Source organism: Trypanosoma cruzi, genomic scaffold (genome assembly GCF_000209065.1).
Source record: "Trypanosoma cruzi strain CL Brener 1047053517041 genomic scaffold, whole genome shotgun sequence".
Classification (NCBI taxonomy): Eukaryota; Euglenozoa; class Kinetoplastea; order Trypanosomatida; family Trypanosomatidae; genus Trypanosoma; species Trypanosoma cruzi.
This window is the reverse complement of record NW_001849356.1, coordinates 45,307-68,981: the sequence shown is the minus strand read 5'-3', so window position 1 is coordinate 68,981 and position 23,675 is coordinate 45,307. Positions and strand designations below refer to the sequence as shown.

The 23,675-nt window shown below is 52.8% G+C and overlaps 2 protein-coding genes, 1 non-coding gene and 4 pseudogenes across 3 annotated transcripts, besides 11 other annotated features; 4 read left to right on the top strand and 3 right to left on the bottom strand.

Moving 5' to 3' along the window:
• Positions 1 to 10,946: a sequence feature (areas not merged during assembly with more than two copies in the genome that could not be assigned to a particular haplotype).
• Positions 18 to 162: a mobile genetic element.
• Positions 148 to 179: a sequence feature (AT_rich).
• Positions 502 to 523: a microsatellite.
• On the bottom strand, positions 3,508 to 5,694 carry Tc00.1047053511063.180 (annotated as a pseudogene).
• Positions 7,092 to 7,112: a sequence feature (AT_rich).
• Positions 7,483 to 7,512: a microsatellite.
• Positions 7,889 to 8,034: a sequence feature (T-rich).
• Positions 8,124 to 11,000, bottom strand: Tc00.1047053511063.140 (annotated as a pseudogene).
• Positions 10,947 to 11,807: a sequence feature (heterozygous, non-Esmeraldo-like haplotype).
• Positions 11,808 to 20,675: a sequence feature (areas not merged during assembly with more than two copies in the genome that could not be assigned to a particular haplotype).
• On the bottom strand, positions 12,275 to 13,357 carry Tc00.1047053511063.130 (mucin-associated surface protein (MASP), putative; the record flags this gene model as incomplete). The annotated part of the gene is made up of 1 exon (XM_812291.1): positions 12,275 to 13,357. One exon carries the CDS (start codon positions 13,355 to 13,357, stop codon positions 12,275 to 12,277), a length of 1,083 nt encoding a protein of 360 aa, XP_817384.1.
• Positions 14,278 to 15,291, top strand: Tc00.1047053511063.120 (mucin TcMUCII, putative; the record flags this gene model as incomplete). The annotated part of the gene is made up of 1 exon (XM_812290.1): positions 14,278 to 15,291. The coding sequence occupies one exon, from the start codon at positions 14,278 to 14,280 to the stop codon at positions 15,289 to 15,291; it is 1,014 nt and encodes a 337-aa protein (XP_817383.1).
• On the top strand, positions 15,774 to 16,997 carry Tc00.1047053511063.110 (annotated as a pseudogene).
• Positions 18,292 to 21,021, top strand: Tc00.1047053511063.100 (annotated as a pseudogene).
• Positions 20,676 to 21,778: a sequence feature (haploid, Esmeraldo-like haplotype).
• Positions 21,779 to 23,675: part of a sequence feature (areas not merged during assembly with more than two copies in the genome that could not be assigned to a particular haplotype) that runs on past the window's edge.
• Positions 23,539 to 23,610, top strand: Tc00.1047053511063.90. Its single transcript, XR_008255742.1, has one exon. It is a non-coding gene; the product is annotated as a C/D small nucleolar RNA (snoRNA), TB8C3C3 (small nucleolar RNA).

The window sequence follows — 23,675 nt, the reverse complement described above, 5'->3', positions numbered from 1 at the left end:
GGTGATTGATGCAACCAAAGGAACCGATAACGTCAAGGCGAATGTTTTCATTCTTTTTATTTTTACCATCCCAGTAGCCTTCTTTTTTACGTCCCCACCCTTGCGACGGTGTCTTGTGGCTGGAGGACCCCGAAGTCTGCCCCTTCGTAAATAAGAAATATATTTATATATTTATATATGCATCCTATCCGAATGAAGCGTTCAACATGTCGCGGGAGTGGGGCCACCATAATGTATAAATATATAAATCCTCGGAGCAAACAGCGAGGATTTGGCGAACCCACTGCCTCTCCATTGACTCATTCTCCCTTTCCGTCGTATTTTATTTCTTTAGGAAATTTGAGGAACCGACCAGCAGTCCAGACGAGTATTCCTTCCTTTCGCTTTCCTGTTTGCGTGTGTGTCACAGGCACGATTTGATTCAAGTGGCATTGGCGCCTCCACGCAATCACATCCTTCTGTTGCCGCATTTGCGGGGCAATTGGGTTTGGGTATCCAGAGCACACACACACACACACACACATCCGCAGCAAAACCATAACTTGCATCCCTCCCATCCGCAGCCAAAAAGGCTCCTCCATTGAGCCACACAGAGACAGGGTCAGGGGGGAATTAGTTTAAGTACTCTCTTTATTGGTGGCTGCCACGCGAAGCAACAGCAGTCGGGAAAAAAAAGCAGGGACCAAAATTGAACAAATAGGTATGACAAGGAAACACCTCATTTTTTCCTTTTTTACTTCGTCCGCCAACGGTGCACGTTGCCTGCGAAATTTGGTGCGCACGACGGCAGGGGGTGCGGCCCCCGTTCGGTGAGAAGAGCATTGAAGGCTGTGTCGCGCACTCGCGCCGCCTCAACTCCACACCAGACTCCAACGTGAGGACCCCAGCAGCACTAGACTCCGGAAATGAATTCACAACAGCCTCTACTATAATTGGGGTGGCCTTTATCCGACGTTGACGCATGGAATACGTTCAATGCGACCACAAGAAAAAAACGGAGGCGTTTGCCGACGCGTAGTTGAAGGCAATGCCACCGCAGAGCAACTCCTCCACTATAAGACGAATGGAATCCTGTAAATTCGACGTGGAACTCGTCAGGCTGGGGGTACGTGGGCACATCAACAGCCCGGTAAAAGACTCCTCAAAGACAACATATTATACACGTGAGGAGAGAAGAACACGTGGCAGGGCCACGTTGTACGATAGGCCTATCCCTCGAAGCCGCTCTCGTGCCAAGTAATCAAAGGAAAGGTTGCATTGACACCGCTCCATTGTTTTGCCGCAGTCAAAAATGGCCCGCACGTCCCTCGTCACAAGCGAAGAGGGGGATCGCAACCAAATTGAAAACATGCACCGTGCCGCATCATACGACACATTCATATCATCGTCGATGTTGAGCACAGCTTCGGTGCGGAGGAGAGAGGCGACAAGCCAGTGATTTGCCACGGAATTGGGTGGTTGCCGCACCTCGATTTCAACGCAAGCAATTCGTCTGGCACCGTTTCCTTCACGCCATTCCACACGAGCAGCACCTCATGGACAAGACTCTCATCCTTCGGCCAATCATACAGAGTGGCCTTCAAAACATGCAACAAACAATTTCTTCGCCTCGTCATTGGATATGACACCACCACTACTGTTAACGAGTCCTCATGAATGTTGCCTTGAGCGGCAGCAGGGGCGATCACTTTGCTCACCGTCGGCTGCGACGGCAGAGCAGGCTCAGGATCAGTTTTTCATGTCCACACAATGAACGGAAAAGTAAGAAGCGCCAATACGAAAAGAGCAGATAGAACGGGACGCAATACGCCAACAAAGCCATGATGGGCACGTCGCCGCCTCATCCTCACACCCCGAGAAGAATAAAAAGGGAAGAGGAAGAAGAGACTCCTTCAAACCCTCTCCAACACTTCTCTAATGCCGCGTGGAACAAATAATGAAGACGGGAGAGTCAGGACACACATTTATATAAACGCACACATAAATATATGCATTGCATATATTATATATGCGGTATGTACATGTATCCCTCTTTCCTCCTCCCTGTCCTCCTCCTATGCATTATTTGTTTGTATTTCCTTACCATCCCTCTCGACCACGTTTACTCCCTTTCCAGCCTGTGTACACATGTTCCATTCATCACTTCCCACTCCACGTTACCTTCATTCCTCCCTTCTATTGTTGTGTGATCCTTTCCTTTCCTCCGTCCTAGTGAGGAATAGATGGAGACCTCATCCACCGCACACACACACACACACAGGGAGTGGGAGGGAGAACCGCCGTGCGGTCCCTCCGTGGCCCCCATCTTCCATAGCCGCGGAGGGAGGCAGAAGCCGCACACAGCACCGGCATCGCTGAGGGGAGCGGTGCCGCCGCAGCGCCCTAACAATGCATTTGTGCCTGTGCCTTGCAACCCGCACCCGCAGCAACAAAATACAAAAGTGAAGGGCATGCCAGAACACAGCCACAAGAGGAGTTCGACGGCTGGGCCACAGCCGGGGCGGCGGGTGGCGTCCCACACTCACAAACGGAGCACCGCGCGCACCGTCCGCTCCCCTCCGAGTGCACTCAGCAGACCGGCGCCCAGTCGCCCTCGTGCCATCGCAGAGGGGACCACAAAAACAATCGTCGTCGCGGACCATCAGTGTCTCTAGCAGGAAAAAAGAAATGAGGGCATGTCAACAGCACAGCCAGCAGAGGGACACACCCAACGAAACAAGAAGAAACAAAGTAACAGTCAAAACACGCTGCAGGGAATCACAAAAAAACAAAAAACAAAAAATGAAACACACAAAAAAGGATGAGAGTCTCGCAAGATCCCCGGAAAAAAAAATAATTTGGCAAACACTTCATGTGCCAAGCAGCACAAGGCAATCGGGTGTCTGTGTATATAAATATTGCCCGCACAAAAAATAAAAATAAAAATTGGAGCAAAAAAAAGATTGCACTGTTCCACCAGTCCACACAAAATCCCCAACATTTCATGCGGCATCCGACATGTTCTTCCAATCCTCCTTTCGTGCAGTCCGTGGGACTCCACAGCCGCGGGGCCGGCACCGCGTGTGGTCAAAAAAACAAACAAAAAGATGGAGAAACACTTCGCTCATTACAGTGTGCAGCAACCGAACATTACGTAAAGGAAAAACAACAGTACTTATTACTCCAGCTGAACTACAGTGAAAAGAAATTAAAAAGAAAAAACATTGAAGAAATAAAAGATAATTAAAAAGGCGCGGGCAATGCGGCATGTATTCTAGGTGAGGAGCCGCGGATCCACACACTGTGGCTCAGAAAGCTGCCACAACCCAAACACAATCCCATTAGAAGCAGCAACACACAAGACACGCACTCACGCACGCACGGTGTTGTTGCCGCCTAAATCACGCAGTGTCAATTTCACTTCGTTGAGAGAGGCGAGGCGGTCTTCGGGACTCAAGCCGCTCCAGACCCTGAAAGGCGACTGTTTTTAGTGGGGACTCGTTTCCAGGGGCATTGCGTTGTGCCCATTCATTTCTCTTCTGTAATATCCCCAGCAACGTGTTCTCTGAGGGTGTCAACTACTCGAATCTTCTCGGATGGTGTCGGAGCCGCTTCTCTCGTCGGAACGGGGACGCTGTCCTTGAGTGCACGCATCGCAGTGGAGTTCAGTGGGCGGTTGTACAGAAAGACGTTCTTCACCGTCAAACGAGAGATTCGTGCCCACCGCACGCGCCAAAGCAAAACCATCAGTACCTCAGGTGGCCTCTCGCCTGCTAACAGCACCTCTTCCTTCCCCAGCAACCGACCATCAATATGCACAGAGGTCTTGTTGACTTGCAGCATGAGTCCCACTTGGTATTCTTTCCTCGGCTTCCGATTGCTGCTCCGTGTTGTTGTCTTGCCTTTGAACGCCGTCTCCCACTTCTTATTGTGGCTGCACGACAGTCCCATGTTATGATTGGACGCAGTGTGCGCCAGCACCGCAGTCAGTGAAGGAGTGTTCCCACTCGGAGTCACTTCGATGGTCACCGACGCCACAAGTGTGGACTCGTGGCTCAAGAATACATGAAGTACTTCATCACCCCGAGTGTTCACAGGCCATATTGCCCTGGAGTCAAGTCCCGTCACTTGTAACCCATCGCTGTCCTTCACTGCGTTCCTCCACCGTTGCATGCAGGCAACGGTGCTCGTCGTTCCACGTGTCATCACTGGCCGCATCGAAAAACAACTGCCACCAGACACGCCGTGGGTGTAGACAAGTTGGAGAAGAAAGTGTCCTTTTGCACCCAAGTACTGAGGACGGAATTGACTGCACTCAGTTCCTCCGTCGGGCGGGAAAGTGAGATGACACGGCATTCACCGTTGCCCCTCCATCGTAAAAGATGCAAACTGCCATCCGAGTGCAGCAGGGTGCTGGCGAGCATCCAACCCGCAGCATTGTCCACGGCAACCGGTCCAACAGAAAACGTGCGGTTGCTGTCCGTGACCCAAAGGTAGAGCGCAGTGGCCCTTTCCTTCACCGAGGCATGCCCTCTCTGAGTGCACAGCATGACCTTCCTTCCCTCAATGGTCGCGGTGATGAGGACATCCACACGCAGGCTTCCTTCTGAGGGACTCCTGATCGTGCGTTGACCCACACGGCTGAGAGTGTCCCGAGTGCCTCCGTCCACGCTGTCTCATGTCACGCGACTCGTACACCCTCTGGCCACTCTCGCAGTCAACAATCATGAGAAGTGATCCCTCCCACTCGCTGACGCGGGGGTTAAGACATTACGCAGGGGAAATGTCCTCAGAGAGCGCCCAGGCACTGCCGTTGTACGTCGAGTAAATGATCATGGAGCAAACGTCTTCTGCCTCATCCTTCGCCATCAGAGGAAACACAAACGTGCCATCCTCCATCACAACACCTGCGCCACCAGAAGCAATGAACTCCGTCCATTCACCTTCGTGAGAAGGAGAAGAGATCAGTTTCGGGAGTGGTTTGGGGTCGCCCCATTCGATCCGTCCACTCCGCTTGCCACCCGTGGGATTCGTGACATCACCCACAACCAGTTTCAGCTCCAAGCCGCCCTCTCTCCAACAAACACCTTCGTAGGACACATCAGAGCCTCCCGCAAGAGGAAACACTCCGTGGCCCTTCGTAGTTGTTGTGCGGCGGAGCACAACACCCAAACTCTCCTTTCCCTCCGCTGCACCAGGCATAGTGTGTGCCCTCCATGCATCCTTTTATTGGCCTCACCAACGAGAGCGGACCAATCCCACGCAGAGCCAATGCACCCCGCAACAACATCAGAAGAAGAGGGCTTACTTAATTGACCACCTTGATATTCGGCATCCATGTGACCCTCGGCGAAAGCGGCAATTACTCCACCAGCACTGACGAGAGAGGGTGAAACAAATGAATCCCTCGACATAACTGGAACAATCCCATCCTTCGGTTGCACCAGCGTCGTCTGCGGCACAAAAGGATCGACTCCGCGCGGCAACTCAACATTTATTGAACCACTCATCGCATCATCAATGGGATCCTCCTTCGGCTCGGTGACAGGCGTGGACCTTTTTTCGGGTGGTGTCGGAGCCACTTTTGTGTTCCGAACAAAGGCAAACTCAGGCCTCGTCTCGGACGTGTTGGTCGCCGTGATGGTGCGGGACTCGGATCGACGGTGTTGGGTGCGTCAGCCGCCGCAGGCTGCCGCCAATCCTCGTTCTGACATGACGGCTCAGAATTTACTTGCGGCGCAGTTGTCCCACCAGATTTTGTGTCATCCTTCCCTTCACGGGGTGACGGCAACTGACAGATGCCCGTCCGGTCAGCATCGCTGCTCCGTGTAGGCGAATGGATGGCTCCATCGGGAGAATATTGACGCCACCACAATTCATAAGGGCCGGCGTATTTATGTGTCGTCACATTCATCGTGAAGGCAACGGTGGCCTCTTCCTCCTTCGTTGCACAGCTGGCAGCACAGTTGCTACATGTGTGCACCGCACTGGCCACATGGAGCACAGCACCCAGCTCACCATTCCTGCCATGCATGCGCACATCAAAGCCACTGAAAGTATAATTCTCACACTGAGCCTCGGCACTGGCAGCAGAACACTTCCACGCCCACAAACACCCACGCACGCGATAGCTCAGGCTGCCGTCACTCGAAGCAAACGACACATCCACCGGCACAACCACCGCATCCGCATCACCAGATACATGTCCAGGACTCCCAGCAGCCGTCACACACACGGACGAGCAGCAGCAGCAGCACGAGAGCACAAGGACCAACACGGCGCACACCACACGGAGCCGCACCGTCACCATCGTCATCATCGCAGTCATCATCACCCGTAGTGGAGTCGCTGGTGTCAGTGAGCTGATCCGTGAGCCAGAAGGAAAAGTAATGGAACAGGAGGGAGAGGGACGGAGTGCAGCGGATAAAGCGAGTGAGAGCAGACAACATGAGGAGAGGGCAGCAGGCCCAGCCGCACAGTTCACACACCACGAGACGCCATCCACGCAACGAAGGCACACAACGCCAGCAGCCACCCACCATGCAGGAGGAGACATCCACCACCATCTCCCCCAGCTCATCGCCACAGCCCCAGGGAAACGGCAAAAACACCGCGGCCACCACACCAGCCACACGCGCAAGCGAACCCTCATCCGTCCATGACGCGGCAACAAAATTTCCTGCCATCCCGCCCTCAATGGGACACGGAGCCCAACTCAACGCAGCCACACGCGGTGCACCACACCCGCAGGAAAAGAGACTCGGGGTGCGCGCTCCCTCTCCTCCCTTCTCCTCATGGCCACGGAAGAAGACAACAGCCGCCACACGCAACTGCCAGCATGCACTACAAAAGGAGCATTCATATCCACTGCAATGTGCATCTTGTGTGTGTGTGTGTGCCTGCTGAAACACAAAGCAAAGAAGTAGAAAAGAGGGAGCAGAGTATGTGGAGGGACGCACAAAAATGTACATCAGAGACGCATGGCGGAAACAACAAGAAGAGGACCGCTCAAACTCATGACTGCACTGCAGCCCAAGCAGCGGCAATCCACAAAAGATTTATTTAAAGCAAAAAAAGAACATCCCCTTCGTCTTATGTAAACCCCATCACACAAAATAATTATAAATAAAAAAGAAGTCGTCCATTACTGTTCCACACAAATTTAGAAATCGCCTGGCTGCCGTGTGGCCACACCAAACTGTCCGTATTTATTTTGCCCGGAAAGAAAATTAAAAAGATGGTTGCGTGTGTTTCAACCGTCCGACCCTCCATGTGTCCGCACATCGTTTATATTTCATGGGGTCATCTGCGTGTTGCTGCTCCCCTCAGCCCTCTCATCGGCGTGCGAGTGCGGCCCGCAGAGCACAGTCACTCGTGTGTGTGGAGGGGACTGAGAGAAGCACGCAGACATGACGGGAGTCGCGTCACTTCATCGGGAGTGAGCGCAGCAAAAGAAAAAAATCATCAGGAGGGAGAGAAATGCTGACGGGACTGCCAGCGCGTGAAATGAAAAGAAAAGAAAAGAAAAGAAAAACACGGCGGCAGGGCGTGGCTGTGTGTGTGGCGCTGCGGGTGTCTGCCCGCCCTGGCCGCAAGAAAACAAAACAAGAGGGAAAGAAATGTGTGCGCCGCCCCACAGGCCCTCGTCGCACGCCCACACGTCACGGCTCCCTCAGCGCGCCGTTCGTCGCGGCCCCTCCTCATGTGTGCAGCAGGCGAGGCGCACAGGGCCGTCGTCATGAGCGCGTCGGTGGGTGTGCGAGTGGAGCAGTTGGGCGGAAACACACGGCACCCCTCACAGGAAGAGTGCAGCAACAAACAATTAAAGAGGGAAGAGTAAAAAGAAAAAACGCCCACAGTGATTGCCCCCAAAAGCAAAAAAGCAAAGAAGAATTGGGAATTGGGAAGTAAAAGATAAAGAAAAAAAATTAAATTAATTTAGAAATAAAAAGAAGTAAAAAAAAAAAAAATTGGAAAAAGACACATAAAAAAACAACAAATAAACAAAAAATTAAAAACACACAAAAAAGCAAACAGGGAGAAAAATAAATAAAAGTTATTTTTGAAGAGAAATTCATTGCCAGGTGTGTGTGTGTGTCGGGGCAGCGGAGGTCGCAAGTGTCCCACGCGGCAGCCAGTCACTCCTCACAGAGCCGCAAACCCCACAGTCCCAGCAGAAGGAGCAGCGATGGCAGCAGTCCGCTCCCACGCACAGTGCCAGCGTCGCTGTTATTCCCCTGCGACACATTTCCGAGACTGCTGCTGAGTGCCGAGGCATTTAATTCCCCGTCCTGTGGATGGATCTCTTCCTCCTGCCCATTTTTTTTTCCGTTGGCTCCCCATTCTCACCAGAGCTCACGCCCGCCTCAGGATTCACTGTGGGTCCATATTGCCCCTCGCCCTCAGTGGTGGGAGTATTTGCATCTGCTGTGTCGGAGATACCCACAGGAATTTGCGGTGATCCATTTCCCTGCTTCGTGTCTCCACCCACTGTCCCCACCGCCGGGTTACCATTAGACGAGGAATCGACATTCACATTTTTATTTACATCGTGAGATCCTCCCGACGCCAACTGCTCTGCAGATTGACTCCCCACTGAGTGAGTCGTCATAGTGGTCTTTGCAGAATTGGATGCACCACCACCACCCGCATCATTACTTATCTTCAACAATTTCTCTTCGGTGTCCTGATGCCCGCCATGAATAGTTGAGGAGACGGCTCCCAGCGTATGTGGTTCAGTTCCAGCTGGTGGAGGAGCATCCCTCGCCTCTGTTTTTAGATCCTCCAGCTTTGGAATAGATAATTGGTTTGTGTTAAGCGCAGTAATCTCTTCGGAAGTCAACGGACGGTTGTACAGCAGGACGTTCGTCACGGTCACGGATACGTCTTCTCCGTTCCCTGTGCTCACTGCACTCTTTCCATCCCCTCCAATGTAGAAGTGCGATATCTCTTTCGAATCAGTATTTCCCAGTGCACATGGCACATCCTCACCCACACGCTTACCATCAACGTACGCGGAGCTCTGGTTGCCATTCCTTAACAAAATTACCACGTGGTGTTTCTTCTTTGTCTCCGGATCCCAAGTGCTGCTGTGTTTCTTATGGGTTTCGCCACCGCACAGCAATATCCACTTCTTTTCTCTGTCGTACGACAACTCCATGAGTGTGGTTTTTTTTTCTCCGTCCAGAAGCACACCCAACAACGGAATATTACCCTCCGTCGGCTCACCGTCGATGGACACCGTCGCCACAAGAGTGAAGTTGTAGTTCGCAAAGTGGTACAGCTGATTCTCCCCTTGACTGCCAACAGGCCACTCCGCTCCTGCGCCACGCCCTTTGAACTTCACGCCAGTTTCTACCTGCTCCACCCCTTCATTATCTAATGTGGCGTTCACCCCGAGGTACTCGTCCCTCCATGTCTTATCAGAGAAGTTGCCGGAACAAAAAGCCAACCAGTCCATCCGTGATCCTACCGTCAGTAGTGCAGGCAGTGCCAGGTAAGGTATCCCTCCCAACACTCTCAGAGGTGCACAGCTGGGAGACACGTTCGTCCGCTTTCTTCCATGTCGCCAGCACCTTCTTAACTCGCTGCAGCTGCTCAGTCAGAAGCACAGAGACCATACCGGATGATGTTTCCTCAACGCCCTTCTTCTTCTCGTACAGTGCAATCAGCTCATCCTTATTACCTTCCACACTTTTGTACAACAGGGAGCTGGCGGTAATTTCGTCATCATCCTTCCCGGATACCGGCCCAATATCAACAATGTGCGTGTTGTCCGTCAGCCAAAGATGGAGTACGCCCTTTTCATCGTTGTCTTTCTTAGCTTTCTTGGAATACACCGGCAGAGTGATGAGCATCACGTCCCTGTCATCGCCAATCTTCGCTGTGGTGAACCCGCTCCCAACGAGTTCAACCTTTACACCCTTTTTGTTGCCCCACACGCGCGAGAGTGTCCCGAGTGCCTCCGTCCACGACTTCCCCTTGTCACCGGACTCGTACACCCTGCGGCGGCCATCATCACACGCAGTCATCATCATGAGTTTGTCCTTCTCCCACTTCACGACGGAGGGATCACTGCAGCCATCGGCAGACATCCCTTCCGACAGCTTCCAACTCGCAATATCCTTCACGGAGTGAATGATTAGCGAAACAGTCGTTGTCTTTCCATCCTCTTCGGCATCGGCCTCCTTCTTTTTGGTGCCTTCCAGCGGGAACACAAGCGTACCGTCCTCCATCTGAACACCCGATCCTCCGCTGCCAATCAGCCGCATCAAAGGTTCATTTTGTTTGACTTTATAACTCCACGGGAGACCGTAAGTGTCACTCCAATAAATTCTTTTTTTACTGTCAACAGTACTGACGTTCCCTTTCACCAGCATGAGTCCCCAGCCACCTGTCTGACCATCAGAGGCACCTTTATTGCTGTAGTTCCCAGCAAGCATGTAAATATCACTTCCCTTCACAACTGTTGTTGGCCGGCTCACATGTACTGTCGTCTGGCTTCGGGAACCACCTTCCTCAGCAGCGTTTTGGGAGGGGCAATTGCCACCCTCAAAAGTGCATTCCTCCAGTACTTGTGTCTTCAGTTTATTTTTACCCAACTCCTCTTTTCGGTTTTCGCCAGTCAACTCCAAAAAATCCGAGGCAATCCCAGTAAAATCTTTATTAGTACCGTCCTTGCACTGCGCCTCGGCAACGGCAAACAAATCACTCCTCACCTTCAAAAGACTGGGAACACGGAGCAAACTCACTGTTTCTCCACCTTTCACATCTCTCCAATCAAAATATGTCTTTGGTGGAGGTATCTGTACTGGCGACTTCTCCTTACTGGATGCACTCCCTGTGCCGCAGCACATCATCACGAGGAAGAGGAGCAGCACCGCAGAATAGAAGAGATGCCGGAACATGTTGGGCCTCTGCGGCTCACTCTCTCTTCCTTCCCTCCTCATGCCGCTCGATCCGGTCACGCGGCGACGGTTGTGTGTGCGGGGTGCCTTCACTGCAGCAACACGTGAGAGCATACAAATATGTGTGTGTGGGCGGTGTGTGTGCTGTTGGTCCTTTCAGCGCCTTCAAAGTTCACAGTAGCGATTAGCGCTTGTTTTCCTTCTTCGTGTGTAAATAAGAAAGAAATAGAGAGAAAACATGCCAAGAAAAGAGGATGAAACAGTGAGCACCCTCACCCATCCACAGTGAGTGGCATCATAATCCGCACCGCAGTCACTCCCAACAACAACAACTCACGCACACAGACACACGGAACAGGAGATGGAAGAACAGTGCACCGGGAACACACAGCGACGGTCGCCAACAGCAGCAGGAGCCACAGCGGGAGCGTCGTTATTCGTCACGCGTCGGCACACTAAGCAACGCCCACACACAAAGCAACCAGCGGGAGGCAAAAGGGCACAGCCGCACATCACAGCACTCATGCGCTGCCGCCAGTCATTTGGCTGCTGTCTCCCCTAAAGCTCCTGCACATCATTCCACACAGCCGGAGAATCCCTCGTCGACAAAACCACGACGGGAGAGACACGTCGGCAGGTACAGCTGTTCGAAGAGAGTCAATAGACACTCGTCCCAGGCATCCTCAACGCCACGCCATTCAATTGCTGCACGCCGCCAAAATAACAACCGCATCACGTCAACGAGGCAAATCGCAGACTCACGACCTCCATCCTCGCAAGAGCAACCGCAGAGAGAAAATCTTGTGCGTGCGTGCGTTCTCAGCGTTTTAAACACGGCATGTGTGTGCATGTGCTTGTGTGTTTGGCAGCGCCTACACTTGCAGAAAAGCGGCTGTGCGGCACAAGAGAGTCTGAAGAAAGCAACGGCAGAGAGAGGCAGATGGCACACACGCAAATTACTCATATCATCACACACACACGCAGCCGCGGAATGGGTGCACTCAACCACAAAATCAAAAAGAAAAACAAAACAAAAAGCCGAAGCGTGGGACGACCAGCGCACACACTCTCATTACTCCCGTAAAGCAAAACACACACACAGAGGGAGAGAGAGAGAGGTCGCCCACTCAATGCAATAAAAACAAAACAGAAACAGTTACGGTGCTCCGCCCATGCAGCCAGGCAGGACGGCAGCGGTGCGTGTCGTGCAAAAGAGAGCACCAACGGGCCTGCATGGGTGTGCATGCATATATACAATGGGCACATTATGTGTGTGCTTCGTGGGGTGAGGTGAGGGCGAGAGTCCATGCAAGGGGACACACACACAGAGAGAGAGAGAGAAGGAAGAGTGTGTGTGCGGGCGGTGCACGGCTCTCTCTCCCTCACTCTCACGCGGCCACCACCGCAGCAGCAGCCGCACACGCAACAACAAGAAGAAGCAAAAGAGGGGAGGTGGTGTGGGGGACCGCGGTGCTGCCGTCCCTGTCGCCAACCTTAGATGTATTTACACTTTGGCGTATTTCAGTCTCTGCAGTATCCGAAGGCTGAGCATTCTCAGTGGTATTGTTTCCAGTGAGTTTTTCCTCCTGAATTTTAGGAATTCCATTTGAAGACGGCGTAGCTGCTCCTTCTTGACCGCCAGTTGATGTACTCTGCATTGTGGTGGCTGTGGATGCAGGACCCTCGTTACTTCTTTTAGGCGCCCCAGGTAAATTTGCGGATGCATTCATGTTCATTCTCTCCGTCTCCTCTTTTACTGACGTCATTACTTTGTGCTGAGGCGTGTGTTCCGGTGCTGCTGCTGCTGCTTGTGATGATTCCGGCGGAGCCCTTCCACCTTCTGGTAAGTTTGTACTTGGAACATCTGATGGTTCTTCTGATCGGGAAGCTTCTAAATCCCCTTTTACCGCTATTTGTACTCCCAAAGTGCGTAAACCATCGGCACTCAACGTGGCGGCGTCGTTGTCATTTTGGCCCCCCGTTGGTGGTGGAGCAGAACTGTTTTGTTGCGATCCGTTGTTGTGTGTTCCTGCTGCCTCTCCGTCGCCTAGCTGGGCGTGTTGACTCTCCTTTTCTTGTAGTGCCATATCTTCTTTCGAAGTTTTCCCAACTGTATTGGATGAAGTACTGACTGTAGGCCCTGTTTTGCCACCAATGCGGAATGAAGAATCAACGCCAGAAGGAGAAGAAGACCCCGAAGTAGGAATGACACCAGGACCAGCAGAAACAGACGGTGCTTTTATTCCTCCGCCTGCTTGTGGTGGTGTTTCGCGTGTCTCTGTTTCTTCCCCCTCATCCTCTTCCTCATAGACATCATCTAGTGAAGGTTCTATAACTGAACCTCTTCCTTGGTTTTCATTCTTTCCGTTTTGTGCATACAACAATTGCCTCGCGTCTTCAGACACTCCAGCAACTGACTTCAGTGAGCCCTGCGGCCCATCAACACCCCCTCGAGGCCCAGACAAATCCATTCAATGATGTGGCTGACACCCCAGCCCACTGCTGGTGCTTCTGGCATGACTGCTGCACAGCCCCCAACAGCGGGTGCAGTGGGACTGGGGACGAGCACACGGCGGAACAAGTTCAGTCAGATGTTGCTGGCAGCCCTGTCAGCGTCTCGTCGACCCCAACCACATCACCAGCGAGCACAGAAATCGACGGGGCAGAGAAGGCTTCAACGGACTATCAGGAAAGCAGTTGTCTTCCCACATCACTTGCAGTCAAAAAACCGGAAGAATTACAATAACAGTCGTCATCACTAGTGAAAAATGAACAGCGACCACCGCCGACAGCGACAGCAGCACCGCGGTCTCCCACACTATCTCCCATCCTTTGCATCTTCTTGTCACGCGTGCGTCAGCAGCTGCGGTGGTGACCGGGGCTGCATGGAATAAGTTGTTTACGCTCAATATCATCGAGGGCAAAGGGCAACTGAATTGTTATCGTGATGAATATTGGATGCGCTTCCCGTGGACCAACAATTCGCGTGGTGTGCGTGGATCTCCTTTTTATTGTTGTTACTTTGCTTTTGCGTTGCTGTGTGCGCTGCACCTTCTCTTGTGTGTGTGCGTACCCTCCGTGAGGGGTGCCGACACGACGGACCGCTCTCGCCGTGTGTGCATGCGGTGGAGCCTTGTGTGCCGCTCCTGTTTGCTCCTCCTCTTCCATCTGTGTTGTTGTTGCGGCAGGGCTGTGTGTGTGTGTGCCTGCTGCCGTGGATTGGAGTGTGTGTCGTGCGTGGTGTGCGGCGTACGGTGCATGCCTGGCTGCTGCCCTCTCCTCATGTGGTGTGCCCTCTGTGTGTGTCTGCCGCACCTCTCGTCTCCCCTGTTGCTCTCCATGTCCCTCACTGTGCAGATCAGCTCCACACCACTGAACGACCACACTCACGATGATGACGTGCCGTCTGCTGTGCGCCCTGTTGGTGCTTGCCCTGTGCTGCTGCCTGTCCGTGTGCGTGATGGCGAGTGAAGTTGATCTTCCTGAACTCAGTCCGGACTCTGGTCCAGAAAAGGGACCAGTTGGGGCGGAAGTTAAGCAGAAGGGAACAGAAGCGGACCGAGAACTGGGGAAAGATGCGCCAAAGGATCAAGTTGGGAAGGATGCGCAAAACATACAAGGTCCGCCAGCCGCTTTGGAAGAGGAACAAGATGGTGATAAGGATCCTGGTTTAAAGCTCTCTAGGTCGAACGCAGCAGTTTCAACCGATAAGTCAGATTTAACAGGTTTGGAAACCATTATTCCAGTAGTATTAAGTCAGGCGATCGGTACTTCAGTGGGAATGAGTACGACCGATGCGCAGGGGGTGGTGGGTAATACAGTCGGTGCCGCAAATGGATCAAAGGAGAAGCTTCCTGAGCCAGAAAGACAAGGTACGGTGACCGTGGCAGGGTTACAAGCTCCGACACAGGCGAAGGAAACCGTTGGAAGTAAATCCCCGAATGGATCAGAAGGAGTGGCAGATGCGCCAATTACTACAACGAGCACCACTAGTACAACGGCATCAGGGTTACAGGTCCAAAGCAAAAAAGAAGAGGAACCAGTTATTACGAACGGTAGGGAAAACACACAAAGTACGGTGTTCAGTAAGGTGTCCAACAGCCAAGTTGCATCAGTTGCGTCTGGTCATTCAGGATCACAAGTTCCTGGCATTCCTCTACAGCGACCAACTTTACAAACCGTTAAGTCAAGGGCGCAAAGTGTGACAATTCATTCCGAAAACGGACAAGAAACGAAGACTATTGCATTGAAGACCAGTACGACCACAACAGAGTCGCCAACCACAACGACCACCCGCGCACCGTCACGTCTTCGCGAAATCGACGGCAGCCTCAGCAGCTCTGCGTGGGTGTGTGCCCCGCTGCTGCTCGCTGTATCCGCGCTGGCGTACACCACTCTGGGCTGAAAGGGAGCGTGGGCTGTGCGTGCCAGCACTCAGCCACGGGGACATGTGTACGTCTACTGTGGTCCGATGTATGAAGTAAGAGTGATTATGATGATAGTTTTTGTTTTGTTTGCTTCCGCTGCCCTGCTGTGCGCTCCGCTTTGCTTCCCACATCCGCCACGTTGAACGCGTCCCAGACACACTCATATGCACGACATGCACACGACTGTTTGCGTGGACGCACTGTTGAGGATGGGTGCATGCGCACGGGAGCCATTTGGGTGCCTTTTTTGTAATTTTTACTGTTTTGCTTTATTGCTGCTTGTTTTGTGTGTTTTATTGTTGTTAAATTATGCAGGGCTTTGTGCGTTTTGCACTTTCATTGGTTCAATATTTCTCATGAAATGCGTGCTGCTGCTGCTGCTGGTCCTTTTCCTTTGCTTTCACTCTGCGTTGACGTGTTGTTAGTTTGAGCTGAAGGCCGCACGCAAGTGACAGGTGTGATGGCGATGATGATGACTGGCCGTGTGCTGCTGGTGTGTGCCCTCTGCGTGCTGTGGTGCGGTGCCGGCGGTGTTTATGCGAGGGACGGGGAGAACAACGCACAGGGTGGCTGCATGGTGCCGGGAGGGTTTGGAAAGAAAGCATCGTATTTGGCGAGTGGATGTGATAAAAACGCGCCGACGCTCTCTTTGCGTTCAGTTTTGCCTATTCTTGTCATATAGGCCGGAGATTCTGAAGGTGTCCCTTCCAAGGAAAATAATGGTAAAAATTTAAATTTAGTTGATGGAGTTGCTGGTCCCGACATCACTGCAGGAGTAGGAGGTGGTGGAAGCGATGGTCGAGGCGGTGTAAATTCTGGTGGACAAGAAGGTGCTGGCAGCAGTCATGCTGGTTTTGTGCCTGGCGCTGGTTACTCTCCTCCTGCTGGTGGCCCTGCTTCCGGTGGTGGTTCTTCACCTGACCGTAGTGCTACCACGGAGACCAGTGTCAGTCTTTCATCCACCTCGCAACGTGAAGCCCAACAAGAACTTTTGCAAAGTGATGAAACAAAGGAGAGTCAACACGCCCAGTTGCTCGACGGAAAGGCACCGGATACGCCCGCCGCTGAAAAGCAGTCACGGGGCTCTGATACAACAAGGGGCCAGGGTGTTGGCGACACTTCTACATTGAGCGGAAAAGAACAGCACTCTTCGGAAGAAGCAATGAAAAACGACGGGGATCCAGACACTCTTCAAACAGTTATGTCACCAGAAGATCCAAATAAAGAATTACAAGAAAAAGGAAAAGCCTCGCTGGAATTATCAAACGCCCCTCTGCCGAAACCCAAAACCGATCATCAAAAAACGAATCCAGAAAAAGAGAAGAATGGCGGCGAGAAGACGAGTGCATCCACGGATTCACGCACAAAACAAGGACGAAATAACGAGGATCCTGTATCCACTTCAGACACTGCGGAAAGTATATCGACTGGCGGTCAAGAACAAGCAGCAACCACATCTTCAAATGAAGGCTCTTCCCCACTTCAGAAGGAAACATCCACTGAAAAGACTACTGCGGAGAATGCTCAACCTTCCGATACTGCACAGACAAAAAAAAGCCAAAGTGGAGATAAGAAAAAGATTGCCGACAATGACAGCAGCACCGCGGTCTCCCACACCGCCTCCCCTCTTTTGCTTCTTCTTCTTGTTGTTGCGTGTGCGGCTGCTGCGGTGGTGGTCGCGTGAGAGTGAGGGAGAGAGAGCCGTGCACCGCCCGCACACACACTCGTCCTTCTCTCTCTGTGTGTGTGTCCCCTTGCATGGACTCTCGCCCTCACCTCACCCCACGAAGCACACACAATAATGTGCCCATTGTATATATGCATGCACACCCATGCAGGCCCGTTGGTGCTCTCTTTTGCACGACACGCACCGCTGCCGTCCTGCCTGGCTGCATGGGCGGAGCACCGTAACTGTTTCTGTTTTGTTTTTATTGCATTGAGTGGGCGACCTCTCTCTCTCTCCCTCTGTGTGTGTGTTTTGCTTTACGGGAGTAATGAGAGTGTGTGTGCGCTGGTCGTCCCACGCTTCGGCTTTTTGTTTTGTTTTCCTTTTTGATTGAGTGGTTGGGTGCACCCATTCCGCGGCTGTGTGTGTGTGGGATGATATGAGTAATTTGCGTGTGTGCCATCTGCCTCTCTCTGCTGTTGCTTTCTTCAGACTCTCTCGTATCGCAAGGCAGCTCCGCAAGTTTAGGCTTTGAAAAACACACGGACAAATGCGCAGAATCTCTTTGTTTCACACGCTGTGGAGTGGCGTGGACGCTGAGAACGCACGCACGCACAAGATTTTCTCTCTGCGGTTGCTCTTGCGAGGATGGAGGTCGTGAGTCTGCGATTTGCCTCGTTGACGTGATGCGGTTGTTATTTTGGCGGCGTGCAGCAATTGAATGGCGTGGCGTTGAGGATGCCTGGGACGAGTGTCTATTGACTCTCTTCGAACAGCTGTACCTGCCGACGTGTCTCTCCCGTCGTGGTTTTGTCGACGAGGGATTCTCCGGCTGTGTGGAATGATGTGCAGGAGCTTTAGGGGAGACAGCAGCCAAATGACTGGCGGCAGCGCATGAGTGCTGTGATGTGCGGCTGTGCCCTTTTGCCTCCCGCTGGTTGCTTTGTGTGTGGACGTTGTTCAGTGTCTGCTGAAGCGTGACGAATAACGACGCTCCCGCCGTGGCTCCTGCTGCTTCTTCTGGTGTTGACCGTCGCTGTGTGTTCCCGGTGCACTGTTCATCCATCTCCTGTTCCGTGTGTCTGTGTGCGTGAGTTGTTGTTGTTGGGAGTGACTGCGGTGCGGATTATGATGCCACTCACTGTGGATGGGTGAGGGTGCTCGCTGTTTTATCCTCTTTTCTTGGCATGTTTTCTCTCTATTTCTTTCTTATTTACACACGAAGAAGGAAAACAAGCGCTAATCGCTACTGTGAACTTTGAAGGCGCTGAAAGGACCAACAGCACACACACCGCCCACACACACATATTTATATGCTCTCACGTGTTGCTGCAGTGAAGGCACCCCGCACAGACAACCGTCGCCGCGTGACCGGATCCAGCGGAGGGAGGAGGGAAGGAAGAGAAAGTGAGCCGCAGAGGCCTAACATGTCCCGGCATCTCTTCTATTCCGCGGTGCTGCTCCCCCTCTTTTTGTGATGTTCTGCTGCGGCAGTGATGGAGCTGCGCCCGCTGGTGAGGCGTCATCTCCGGAATGTTCAAAGGGTAAACATTATGTTTGGAGAGGTAAGAAAGATGAAGAAACAGTGAGTTTGCTCCGTGTTCCCAGTCTTTTGAAAGTGAGGAGTGATGTGTTTGCCGCTGCCGAGGCGCATTGTACGAAGGGTGAAGGTGATTTTACTGGGATTGCCTCGAAGCTTCTGAAGTGGACTGATGAACAAGCAAGCAAGGAGTTGGACACAACTGAATTGAAGACACAAGTGCTGGAGGAATGTCCGTCCGAACAAGGCGAATGCTCCTGCCGTATAGCGGACCAGGCTGGCACCAAAAGCGGCACGAGAATACATGTGAGTAAGCCAACAACAGTTGTGCAGGGAAGTGATATTTACATGCTTGCTGGAAATTACAGTTTTGAAGGTGCCTCTGATGATCAGGCAGGTGGCTGGGGACTCATGCTGGTGAAAGGGAACGTCAGTACTGTTGACAGTAAAAAAAGAATTTATTGGAGTGACACTTACGGTCTCCCGTGGAGTTATAAAGTCAAACAACACGAATCTTTGATGCGGCTGATTGGCAGCGGTGGATCGGATGTTAAGATGGAGGACGGTACGCTTGTGTTCCCGCTGGAAGGGACGAGAAAGAAGAGGAACCAGGGTGATGGCAAAGAAAAGGACGGAAAGACAACGACCGTTTCGCTAATCATACACTCGAAGGATAATAATAGTTGGAAGCTGTCGAAGGGGATGTCTGCCGATGGCTGCGGTGATCCCTCCGTCGTGAATTGGGAGAAGGACAAACTCATGATGATGACTGCGTGTGATGGTGGCCGCCGCAGGGTGTACGAGTCCGGTGACAAGGGGGATTCGTGGGCGGAGGCACTCGGGACACTCTCGCGCGTGTGGGGCAACAAAAAGGGTGAAAAGGTTGAACTCGTTGGGAGCGGGTTCACCACAGCGAAGATTGGCGATGACAGGGACGTGATGCTCATCACTCTGCCGGTGTATTCAAGTAAGGACGGCAATGGAAAGGGCGTACTCCATCTTTGGCTGACGGACAACACGCACATTGTTGATATTGGGCCGGTATCCGAGAAGGATGATGACGAAGTTACCGCCAGCTCCCTGTTGTACAAAGGTGGAGGTGGTGCTAATAAGAAGGATGAGTTGATTGCACTGTACGAGAAGGAGAGCGGTGATGAGGACGCATCACTCGGTATGGCTTCTGTGCGTCTGACTGCACAGTTGGAGAAGGTGAAGGAGGTGCTGAAGACGTGGAAGAAAGTGGACGAACGTGTCTCCCAGCTGTGTTCCACCTTACTTGCTGGGAAGGATCGTTTAAGTGAAACTGCCTGCAGCGCTGATAAGATCACGGATGGGCTGGTTGGCTTTTTGTCGGGCAACTTCTCTGAGAACACATGGAGGGACGAGTACCTCGGGGTGAACGCCACAATAAAGGGGAATGATGGGGCTGCAAAGGCTTCCGATGGTGTGAAGTTCCGGGGAGCGTGGGCGGAGTGGCCCGTTGGCAAGCAAGGGGAGAATCAGCTGTACCACTTCGCGAACTACAACTTCACCCTTGTGGCGACGGTGTCCATCGACGGTGTGCCGAAGGAGGGTTCTCCCATTCCTTTGCTTGGTGCGAAGATGAATGGCGATGAGAATCCCTTAATGCTGGGACTGTCCTACGACAAAGAAAAGAAGAAGTGGCGGTTTCTGTGCGGTGGCAAGACAACTACGGAGCACAGCAGCGATTGGGATCCGGAGACAACGAAGAAAGACCACGTGGTAATTTTGCGACGGAACGGCAGCCAGGGCTCCGCGTACGTCGATGGTCAGCGTGTGGGTGGAAATGCCCCATGTGGATTGGAAAATACAGATTCAAAAGAGATCTCGCACTTCTACATTGGAGGGGATGGAGACAAGACACGGGGACAAGAAGACGTGCCTGTGACTGTGACGAACGTCCTGCTGTACAACTGTCCGTTGAGCTCTGAAGAGATTACTGCGCTTACCCCGAATAAAGCTCCCACTCCATCTTTGGAAGAGAAGCCGTCGGATCCTTCAACCGTTTCTTCTGGTTCCGTTGTGCCTCCCACTCCTCTGGTGACCCCGAATGCTCAGCAAACCGAAACTCCGTCTACTCCTGCCGGAACACAGCTGACGGAACAGGGACAGTCGATGGGGAACAGTAAAGGTGCGGGCAGTGGCGGTGCATCCACAACAGCGGTGTCCACTGTCAGTACTCCCTCAGCAGAAGAGGAGTCCGTAGTGCAGGTGACGTCAGGAACATCTCTCGATGGAACTCAAACTGTGGATAGCGGTTCTACTGCTGATGGCGAGCCAACAATGCAGACAAGAGGAGGAACGAATGGGCAGGAGGAGGAGGTTAACACACAGGTCAGGGACGTAAATGCTGCGGCACTCAGCAGCAGTCTCGGAAATGTGTCGCAGGGGAATAACAGTGATGCCGGCACCGTGCGTGAGAGCAGACTGCTGCCATCGCTGCTTCTTCTGTTGGAACTGTGGGGGTTTGCGGCTCTGTGAGGAGTGACTGGCTGCCGTGTGAAAACAATTGCGACCTCCGCTGCCCCGACACACACACACACCTGGCAATGAATTTCTCTTCAAAAATAACTTTTATTTATTTTTCCTGCTTTATTTGCGTTTTTAAGTTGTTTTTCTTTTTTTAATCTCTCAGTCCCCCATCCCTTCTTTTTTTGCTTTTGGGGGCAATCACTATGGGCGTTTTTTCTTTTTACTCTTCCCTCTTTAATTGTTTGTTGCTGCACTCTTCCTGCGAGGGGTGCCGTGTGTTGCCGCCCAACTGCTCCACTCGCACACCACCGACACGCTCATGACGACGGCCCTGTGCGCCTCGCCTGCTGCACGCATGAGGAGGGGCCGCGACGAACGGCGCGCTGAGGGAGCCGTGACGTGTGGGCGTGCGACGAGGGCCTGTGGGGCGGAGCACACATTTCTTTCCCTCTTGTTTTGTTTTGTTTGCGGCCAGGGCGGGCAGACACCCGCAGCGCCACACACACAGCCACACCCTGCCGCCGTGTTTTTCTTTTCGTTCTGCTTTTTTTTCTGTGGATGGGTGTGTGCCGCTGCCACCGTGTGGTGATGGAGGGCGGAGAGCTGTGCCGGACGTATTGCCGACGGACCACTGTGCATCCTCACTTTCTTCTTTACTTAATGGCTGTCTGCTGCACACTGTAATGAGCGAAGTGTTTGTCCCTTTTGCTTGTTTTTTGTTGCCCATGCGGTGCCGGCCCTGCGGCTGTGCGTCCCACGGACTGCATGAAACGAGGATTGGAAGAACATGTCGGATGCCGCGTGAAATGTTGGGGATGTTGTGTGGGCTGGTGGAATAATAATGCGATCTTTTTTCTTTTTGCTTCAATTTTCTTTTTTTCTTTTTGGTGCGGGCAATATGTATATAAACACGGTTGATTTGTGCTGCTCGGCACATGAAATAAAAGGCCTGCCGCATCAATTTTCTATTAATTTTTCTTTTACTTTTGGGGGTCATTCCGGACACCCACCCATTCTTTTTTGTTTTTTCCTTTACAATGTTCACTGCCGCTGAGTGCTTACGTGTCCCGTTGAGTGTTTCTCTGCTGGCTGTGCTGCTGACATGCCTCATTTTTTTCTTTTTTCCTGCTAGAGACACTGATGTTCCGCGACGACGATTGTCTTTGTTCCCCATTGCGATGGCACGAGGGTGACTGGGCGCCGGTCTGCTGAGTGCACTCGGAGGGAGAAGATGGTGTGCGCCGTGCCTCACTGTGAGTGTGGGACGCCACCCACCACGACCTGCTGTGGGGCGTAATTCCAATCCGTCGGGGCAGAGAGAAGTGAATGACAGCGCCGTGAGCTTGTATGCGCCCCGTCCATCTCGTTGCGGCCATGGGTGTGTGCGGTGCGCATGGCTCTATCTTGCAGTGAGAAGTGGATGGCGGTGCTGCTGCATGCGTTGTGCGGCGAGCTTTTCTTTTCCATGTCTTTGCCCTTTTGTGTGTGGGAAAGTTGTGGGAAAGGATATGTGTGCGGGAGTGAGCGTGGGTGGCTGCCAGCCTCGCCCTGCGCATTGGAGAATTCCATACACGTGGCTCTGCTTGACGGCGTTTCGCGGCACCCAGGGTGTGGCGAGGAGGAGGATGGGGAAGGTCTGTTTTGGGCAGAAGGTCGATGGATGACACAGTCCCCTTCCGTGTCCTTCCCTGTGTTGTTGGCAGTACATACTGAGAGCGTAAATTTGAGCGAGTGCGGTATGAAACGTTTATTCCGCTTTGTGTGTGCTACTCAATCGTCGTCATTGCACGCTGTCGTCACGGTGCGTTGCGGTGCGGTGCTGTTAGATGAGGGAGGGGCGCGATGCCACGGCTGCTGCGCACCACGACCATTTATTGCCTCTGCACCGTCATTGTTGTTTTTCAGTTTGTGTGATTTTTTCTGCGCTCGCATAATGTTTTCTTTTGCTCCACGATGAATTTGTTGTGGGAGCTTTGGTTTTGGTGCCTGCTTCACGGCGCTTTGCCTTGTGTGTCGGTTGCGGTGCTTCCACGTGGTGCCAAGGCGTTTGATGGGGTGTTTGCCCTTCTTTTTGCGCCCTGCAGCCGACCTTGTTTGGCCATGGCGGCAGCAGTGGGGCTCTGCGACTGCGCGCTTGCCGCGCGTGTCTCATCTTTTGCCGCTGCCCCCTCGTTGTGTTGGTGGGGGAGGAGACGAGCGAATGCGTTGGTGGAGTTGCGCCCCAGTGGGAGAGGGAAGGCACCGACCGCTGCTGACGGCGACGGTCTTTGCTGCAGGCGATGTGACGGGAGGACGTCACCGGTGTCACAGTCAACCGAGATGGATGAGGGCCGCACTGCGTCTCCCACCCCTCTCATCATCCCTCCGTCCACTGCAGTCACACGCCACACGCACCTCAGAGCAGCGTCGCGACCACCATCCGGATGTCTGTGAGCCAATTGGAATGCAAAATCGATGTGGACCTTTTTCCCCGTGTTTGAGTGCTGCCGTGCTTCCTTGTGTTTCCTTTGTTTTGTATGTCGGGCGCGCATGTTGCCGCTGATTGCTGCGCAATGCCGACTCGCGTGAGCGAGAAACGATGCTTTGACTGCTGGCAACCGGCGAGCTCTCCACTCCACTTACGCACCAACAACACCAACAACACCTTTTGGACGCGCTTGATG